Source organism: Octopus bimaculoides, chromosome 14, assembly GCF_001194135.2.
Source record: "Octopus bimaculoides isolate UCB-OBI-ISO-001 chromosome 14, ASM119413v2, whole genome shotgun sequence".
NCBI lineage: Eukaryota > Metazoa > Mollusca > Cephalopoda > Octopoda > Octopodidae > Octopus > Octopus bimaculoides.
Genome location: NC_068994.1, coordinates 14,602,445 through 14,611,874, shown reverse-complemented (window position 1 = coordinate 14,611,874; position 9,430 = coordinate 14,602,445). Strand labels below are relative to the sequence as shown.

At 35.5% G+C, this 9,430-nt stretch overlaps 1 protein-coding gene across 1 annotated transcript in view; it reads left to right on the top strand.

The window, feature by feature from the left end:
- Positions 1-9,430, top strand: part of LOC106874338 (dynactin subunit 1) — a 112,011-nt gene that overhangs the window by 33,752 nt on the left and 68,829 nt on the right. The window contains exons 5-9 of the mRNA XM_052973024.1: positions 3,042-3,153; positions 4,712-4,944; positions 5,735-5,932; positions 7,281-7,352; positions 9,220-9,327. Of these exons, the coding sequence (XP_052828984.1) occupies positions 3,042-3,153; positions 4,712-4,944; positions 5,735-5,932; positions 7,281-7,352; positions 9,220-9,327 (723 nt within the window). The remainder of the gene's footprint in view (positions 1-3,041; positions 3,154-4,711; positions 4,945-5,734; positions 5,933-7,280; positions 7,353-9,219; positions 9,328-9,430) is intronic.

Below are 9,430 nucleotides of genomic sequence, written 5' to 3'. Positions count from 1 at the left end.
AAAAAAACAAGTTTGGAATATTCTGTTGTGTCTGGGGAGAGTCATTTTCTTATTGTGCCTTAAAATTTAACACACTCACCGGTAAAATTTCCACTTATTTCTTATTTTTATTTTCCTAAAATTTTCGTTGCGTCTTGCAACATTTTCAATAGTCTTGACTCTGAAAAGGTTGCAAGACGCAACGGAAATTTTAGGAAAATAAAAATAAGAAATAAGTGGAAATTTTACCGGTGAGTGTGTTAAATTTTAAGGCACAATAAGAAAATGACTCTCCCCAGACACAACAGAATATGCTTCAACACACGAAATCACATAAATCTTGCAAACCAAATCCAAAAACGAAAGTTTGGAATAAACTGATGAAAATGCTGTGGACAAGCAAAGGGTTAAGTTTCTGTTAATTTCTGTTGATTATATTTCAAACAGAAGTGCACAAATATTTAGGCTCTTCATTGTGTAAGGAAACCAAAGTCCTTTTAAACTTATCTGATTCTAGAAATGGTTGTGCATCTTGATAATTTCAGTTAAAGATAAATTAGCTCAAAAAGGAACTGTGACAGTTTTCTCAGTAGTTATAAAGATTTTGTTAACTTTTGAATTAGATCTAAAGGTAAGATCTTTCTGTTGCTACGGCTGTTGCATGATACCTTAAAAAAAGGAATACATAAAATCAACTGTTGAATTTTGCAAAATTATATGACAGAATATATAATAGTATATCTCCATGATACTTTTTATGTTATTAGTGAAAATATTACAGGTGAAGGATTATAAAAATTGAACTCAATTGTTTGCCCTTTTTTTCTTTCTTTTTTTCTAATAGCCCCAATAGTTTTAAAAGTCCCAATAATTGGTAATTTTAAAGAGTTGAATGTAACAATCAATTGAAATAATACCTATTGCTCTTTTTTTTTTTTTTTTACTTTGAGTAGAAATAATAAGACAAAAAAAATTAAAATGGTACTACTATCTTATTCAGAAGTAAATATGATATTACATTCTGTCATTTGTAGACTCGGATGCTTATTTCAGAAGTTTCATGTAGTGTTGGAGATGATGCATCTTGCTTGACTCAAACTCCTTGCGGCCAAATTTTCTGAAAAAAATCTGTCATATTGCTTAATATTCATTATGCCATCATGGAAACACATTATGTTGCTTAACAGTTTAGTTGAGCAGTCAGTGAGTGATAAACATGTTAAACAAGCCTACTCTACTGATGAGTTCAGTGTCTTTTGTTAGGTTAATGAGAGCCAGGGAAAATTGTCAATGGCAGACTTCCTGTTGGTGGAGGCCACATTGTGACCAGGGATTTACTCTGCAAGTTTCTGAATCATTTACGAAACTATTCAAGAGTCTGCTGATTATTCTGTGGCAGACACATCATGGGTAATGTACTTTAAAAAAATACAAACATTACATGTTTCATATGGGATATCTATGCAGAGGCGTAGGAGTGGCTGTGTGGTAAGTAGCTTGCTTACCAACCGCATGGTTCCGGGTTCAGTCCCACTGCGTGGCATCTTGGGCAAGTGTCTTCTACTATAGCCTTGGGCCGACCAAAGCCTTGTGAGTGGATTTGGTAGACGGAAACTGAAACAAGCCCGTCATATATATGTATATACATATATATGTATATACATATATATATATATATATATGTATGTGTGTATGTCCCCCCAACATCGCTTGACCGATGCTGGTGTGTTTACGTCCCCGTAACTTAGCAGTTCAGCAAAAGAGACCCATAGAATAAGTACTAGGCTTCCAAAGAATAAGTCCTGGGGTTGATTTGCTTGACTAAAGGCGGTGCTCCAGCATGGCCACAGTCAAAAGACTGAAACAAGTAAAAGAGTAAAAGAGAGTTCTTTGGATTAAATGATAGGACAGAATATGTAACATTGACATACTTTAACAAGCTGGTATTTGTGTTCACTTTCTCCAATGAGGACTTTGATAGTTTGGAAATATCTGCCACATAGAAAAAAACTGTCATATTCCAAAATACCTGCTATGGTGTACTGACATTTAGATTGAAAGGTAAAGCTTCCTCATACCTGTGAAACTAAGATATATGCATACATCAACCCTGTCATTGGGGAAATTGTTACAGACAACATTGTGGAAACAGTGTCACAGATTAAGAAATGGGGAACAAAATTTTCATAAGATTTGGAGGAAGAAAGCTAGCACAGGAAGTTATGGCATTTCATTGAAATTCCACTGGCAACACTCACACAAGAAACAAGTCTTTATATTTCAGATTTATGGTTAAGGATTAGACTTCAGTCTTTTCAGAAAATGCTCTTGATCCTTTTCCCCCCTCTGCAGGGGCTCCATAGTCTACAAGACTTATAGATGCTATGCACATAATACTTTGCATATCAAGTTGCCCGATGTTTACACTGAAATCTTTCACTTTTTTTCATCATACATTCTGCTGGAGAGAAAAAATAAAAAGGAGAGACTAAGTTTCTTTTCCCCTTCAAATAATGTTCCATATTGTGAGATCCTATGAAAGTGCTTCTTTATAAGTCACATATGTACTGTTTGTATAGAATATAAAATTTTATTCTTATTTTTTTGTTGATGTTATTTTTGTTTTTGTGGTCATAATTCTTGAAAAATATTGACTGTGACCAGTACAGGTAAAATATTTATCATTCCTCACCTGTAATATTTTCACTAATTTAAGAAGTATTATAAAGTCATACTATTTTTAGAAAGGAAGTAGTTGTTTCCTGATTCTGCTAAATGTTGGGCAATTAATGTCTTAATTTTATCAGGCCTTGTCTATTTCATTATTAGTAATGCTGTGTTAACGAGTGTTTTGTTACTAATCAATACACTAGATGATAAATTTGGTTATATTCCAGTTTCTTTTCTTTCTCTCTTTCTCTTAAAATTTTATTTGACCATTTAGAAGATTCTTAAATGGTTTTGTTAACAAGTTTTTCTACAATCTTTAAATGAACATTATCATGAATTATTTTTGTAATAATTTTAAGTGTGATTTCATTTATTCTCCTTTCTCTCTGTAGATTCAAGCCGTTGACAGCCCAGAAGGAGGTTCTGACACTGCTACAACACCTACAGATGCCAAGAAGACTGCTCGCAGGTCTGGCCTCAGACCACCCAGCTTTGTTGGAAAAAGTATAATATTCTTTTATTGTTACTTTCTTTTTTTTTTTTATCTTTATTCATTCTCTTTTTTTTATCTTTAATCATTCTATTTATGAGCTTGATACTGTCTGAAATTAGCTCAAATTACCTGCAACTTATGATTTTTAGAAAACAAGCATAAGCATAGTTGATAAGGTGCAGATGTGGAAATAGGCATGGGTTGCTGTGTGGTAAGAAGGCAGCAAGCTGGCAGAAACGTTAGCACGCCGGGCGAGATGTTTAGTGGTATTTCGTCTGTCTTTACGTTCTGAGTTAAAATTCTACCAAGGTCGACTTTGCCTTTCATCCTTTCGGGGTCGATAAATTAAGTACCAGTTACGGACTGGAGTCGATGCAATCGACTTAATCCCTTTGTCTGTCCTTGTTTGTCTCCTCTATGTTTAGCCCCTTGTGGGCAATAAAGAAATAAGAAGTTTGCTTCCCAGCCACATTGTTTCAGGTTCTGTTTCATTGTATGACACCTTGAGCAAGTGTCTTCTAACTATATCCTAAGCTAATGAAAACCTAGTGAATGAATTTGATGGACAGAAACTGTAAAAAAAAATCCCTTGTGTGTATGTGTGATATAGTGTAATATATGGATTCTTAGAATTGTGTGGCTATCACAGAAGGTGGACTTGGCTAACACACCACATAGTAATCCAGTACAGAGGAGTACAATGCAGAGTCCCATGCAGTGGAAGTCCTGGAGATCTTATCAATGTAATTATTTTATGAGGAATATATAAACCATAAACACTCAGGAGGTATGAGGAATGATGATATTTATCTACCCACTTGTCATCTTTAGGATTACAGCTGTTTCGCAGTCTTCATCATGTTATAATAATTTCAGTGCATAATAAATAATGTTTACATGTCTGCACTAATATGCATGTTACACATTATACATTACAATTGTATATTCACAGATCAGTTCATCAGAACATCCTGGTTGCACCATGATGTTCTGGTGACCTGATGAGCTAGCTTTCTTCATCTGCATTGACTTATATACATGCATTTTTGTTCAGCCATGCAAATGTAATTTAATATGCACTGAAATTATTATAATATACAGAAGGCTGCGAAATAGCCATATTCTTAAGTATGACAAGTGGTTAAATATATTTACCTCCCATAACAAGTGGTTAAATATATACAACCGCTCATAACACACACACACACACACACACACACACACACACCTGTGTGTGTGTGTGTGTGTTACTGTCTCCTCCCTGTCTTGTTATTGCTTAATGATTGTAAATGAATGTTACCATCATGCAAGTGGTGTCCGCTTAACATTTCATCCAGCTTGCTAACGAATCTGCCAGCCTTACTACTTTAATTAAGAATAATAGTAATAAAAGAGAGGATAATCTGAAATATAATCCAATTGAAATGTGGTGTATATAGAAATATCTAAGGTAGGAGTAAGTGAAATGAATGCATACTGAAAAAGAAACATAATTCTGTTACACTTAATGATTTGGTTTATATATTTTATTTTTGTCTCTGTTAATCAACTCTTGTCTATTGCGTGTAGGTTCTGAAAATATTGCTGAAGCTGCATCACGATCAAGCTCAAAGGAAACCAGTCCATCAACCAGTATGGAGATGTCCTCCAGTTTCAGTGAGCCCTCACGAATGCAAACCTCGATGACCACAAGTCGAGAGAGCACTGGCATCCCATCACGCATGTCTCGAAGCCGAGAAACGACCCCGAGTGAAGAGAAAAGCTTAAGCATTACTTCCCCAAGTACTCGGACTGTCTCACAGGTGAGTTTTGTTTCTTTTTTTCCTCTCATAATAATCCAGAATTGACTTCTGTTTGAAGAGATGTTTATATTTCAAGTGGATATACCTTTTATCTTTTAAGTCATTGGACTGTGCCCTCGTTGGGGCACCACTTTGCTGGGTTTTAGTCACACATTGCTCCTAGTACTTATTTTGATAAAGTCTAGTACTTTCTCTGTTAGTTGCTTTTACCAAACCATTAAGTTATGGTGATGTAAACAAACCAATACTGGTTGTCATGTGGTGAGGGACACACACACATACATATACAGTGGGCTTCCACATAGTTTCCTTCTTCCAAATTCACCCACAAGATCTTGGTTGGCCTGGAGCTGTACATGTAGTAGAAGAGACTTGCTCAAGTGGGACTCGACCCAAAACCATGTGTTTAATTAGTTGTTTTTGTTTCCAGTAAACAATATGTCTGATAGTTTGTTAGACATGTGAAGACTAGTGAAATAAAAGAATTACTTTAATTTTAAAACAACTATGTTTTGGCAACAGAAAGGGTGTCTGGGCATAGAAAGTCTCATCCAACCCATGCCACATGGAAAAGCAGACGGGAAAATGATGGACACTTTTACAGTTGCGAACTGAGTGTTGTTGTTTAGTCCCTACTAAGCTTTGAAGAAGCAAACCTCAAACCTATGATCAAAAACATTACAGCCCTTGTGGCAAAATTTGAAACCATTATTATTATTATTATTATTAATTATCAATATCATTATTGAAACCAATTTCTGTTTTCTTTCTTTCATTACTGCTAATGAAGGCGGCAGCTGCTGATGTTACTGCCATGAGGACTATTGCTGAGGACAAGTTCTCTGTACTGCAGAAAGAACAAGAGAATGCAGGACTGAAAGCCGAGATCAAAGATCTGAATGAAAAACTGGAGACCCTGAAGGTAAAACGTATTGAGGACAAGGCCAAGCTGAAGGAATTTGAAAAACTGAAAATTGAGATGCAGATTGTAAGTATTTTTAAGTCGCCTTTGCTGGTGGTATGGAGGTGTTTTTTTTTCGTTTTGTATTTTGTTTTCTTTTTAATGAATTAGAAATATTTAACTTTTGATTAATCTTCATTATTGACATCTTTATTGTCATTAATACAATCATCATTGTCATCATCATTATCATCACTGCCATCGCCATCATCATTACTACCACCATCATCATCATCATCACTGCTATCACCATCATCATCATCATTGCCATCGCTATCATCATTACTACCACCATCATCACAACCATCACCATCATCATCATCACAACCATCATCATCATCATCATCACAACCATCATAGCTGTCACCATCATCATCACAGCCGTCACCATCAGCATCACAGCCATCATCCTCATGGCCATCGTCATCATCCTCATCATCATCATCACTATCGTTGTTTTATTACTGCTATCACAACTATCATCAAGATATCATCACAACCATTCTTCTCCCCATCACTGTTACACAGCCAACATCAGCACAGTTGCTTTACCTGCCAAGAAACAGTGGAATCCCACTGAAATCACACACGACTCTAATTTTATAAAACAGACACCTTGGATAGTGTAGTTTAAAATATTTGAACTTGAAATGTAAAGTGATCCTAAGTAAAACTCTTGACCGTATATTTAATTAATGAATGACATTACCTTTGTGCTTCAATAAATTTTGAAAATAATGAGGAATTTGGAGGAATTTAGTAAAATAATGGATTTAAAAGGTGTTTGTGTGTAATTATAATAATAGAAATTTTTTAATTTTTATATAAGCATCTTACATGAGTGATTTTGTTACGCAGTAATAGAAGCAGCTTCAACTAGGTTCATATCAAAATGGTAAATCACTCACCTGATCTTCCTTTCAAATGATAGTAATGAGTACATAAAATCCACAATAAACATATACTTCATCTAAATGGCTCTGAAGAAGCTATAGAATGTTGCTCAAGCACTCAGCTCTGAGTGCACAGTTTCTTATAGCAGAAACAACTCCAAGCTTATGAATCTGATTATGTATCTCCTGTTCTTTTGTCATTCATTGATTGATGTTATGATTTGTACTTTCTTGATGCTTTCCCGTGAAGTATAAGTAAATTGAGTTCTAGTAACTGGTTATTTGTATAATTAGGCTTAAGTGAAATCATAAAATAAATGGAACTTAATGATGTTGATCTAGATTTTTAGGGGTCCTGAGAATTTTGTGTTTTATGCTCTTTTCGAATCGGAAGAAACTTGTAACCTATTACTTGCAACCTACTTCTTGTAACCTATTACTTGCAACCTACTTCTTGTAACCTATCTCTTCTGTCTTTGTAGATCTCTGAGAATAAAGTGAAAATGAAAGAAGTAAACAATGACTTAAACAGAAAGCTCCAGGCTGCAGAAAAGGTAAATTATTTTAACCCTTCAGCGTTTAAATTGGCTGTGTTTAGCCCAAACATTCTATCTGTTTTGTGTTCAAACTGGCCTGATCTGGCCTGTCACTCTTCCCCACAATCATCATCATCATCATTTAATGTCCATCTTCCATGCATGTGTGGGTAGGATGGTTGACAGGAGCCAGCCAGGTAGAAAATCTACCTGAGGCTACTGTGTCTGTTTTGGCAGGGATTTTACGGCTGGATGCCCTTCCTAACACCATACATTCAGAGGCAAATATTTATCCCCACTTAACCCATTACCTACCAGTGATCTCATATGAGATCACTTAAAAATTGCAAATTTCGTAATTATCTGTCAATATTTACACATATCTAACCTTTTTGCTATATCTACTAGGTATATTTCTCTGATATTCAAATGAGGTTTGCTAATTTTTCACCCAATATCTTGCTTATTTCTATTTAAAATGTCACTTTGAAATGTTATTTTGATCATTCCAGCGTGTTTCTAAGGCTGTTTTATGCTAGAAATCAAAGTTTCATAAAAAAAATTCCAGTTAATAGAATTATGGGAGGTAATGGGTTAAACATGGATGTTTTATTAGAACAAACCTCACTGTGGTAGTTACCACGAGAAAATTCTTACATTGACATTTTGGTGCACCAAAAAGCCAATGTGAAAGTTTCTTTGGAATTCCATCTTTGTTCAGATTTAACCAACAAATCTTGACTTGTAACAATTTCAATGGAATGTTAATGGCCTGAATCACACCGGTCTTCAAGAGCTTGCAAATCCTACAGGTGCAAGCCCTTCTTTGAACCAAATCAGTGATAATAACATTTAACGTGGAAGGGGAAAGACCTGAAATTTGGTAGGGAAAAAGAAAAAAGTATTAATTCCAGTACTCCACTGGAACTTTATTTTATCAATATCAGGAAGATAAAAGGCAGAGTTGAATCTGGCGGAATTGGACAGATTCTGCAAGGCATTCAACTTCATTATGATCATCATTTTAATGTCTCCTTTTCCATGCATGCATGGGTCATATGAGGATATTTTGGTACAGTGTTTATGAGGATTTGATGCCTTTTTTGTCATTAACTCCCACTTGCTTTCAGATGCAGTGATAATCTCCTAGTCTGTTGAGCAATGAACAGCCTGGACGTGCTTGTGTGGAGAACTGGAAACAAATGATGCCAAAACTAGCCATTCTGTTTACTAAGATTGTGCAACATGTCAAGGAGCCCGAACATTCTTTTGTTGTGGACTGCAAACAAATGGCAACATCAATGAAACCACTGTTTACAAAAGATGAATGAAATGGATGTGTAGGCATGACATGAAGGGAGTACACAGTCACATGGACACCACATGCATGCACACACACACATATACGGTCACACAAGGCCACACATTTACATACACACAGCCACACAAACACACACGGCCACATGCACACACATGGCTACATGGCCACATGCACACACATGCACATGGCCACACAATCACAATCACAAACACACACATACATACATACACACATGCGTGGACACTGACACATGCGCATACATACACACACGGACACAGACACACAGACATTGCCACCCAAACACAAACATGGACACATGCACATATATATATATATATATATATATATACAATGGGTTTCCTTTAGTTTGCAGTTCTGATATATTGCCAACCCTTAGCATCAAGAAAGTTTTATAGCAAACACACTAATTCAACTTAAATCCATCTTTAAATTAACCTCTTTTTTGTATCAGGAAAGGATCTGCATGTGGATTTAGTGTTTTCCCCATCTGTCTTGATTAAGTCATACAAAATATTTATCAATTTCATTTGTTTGTCTTTGTAGGAAAGCCGAGATGTCAGAGCTGAATATGACCGGTATAAAGAAGAAATGGCTGATCTTGCTGAAACTGTTGAAATTGCGACCCTAGACAAGGAAATGGCTGAAGAAAAGGTAAATTTTTGAGATTAATCTTTGGGTAAAATTTCTATCACAGAGATTGTTAGGGTTTGTTAGTTTACTCTTTTACTCTTTTACTTGTTTCAGTCATTTGACT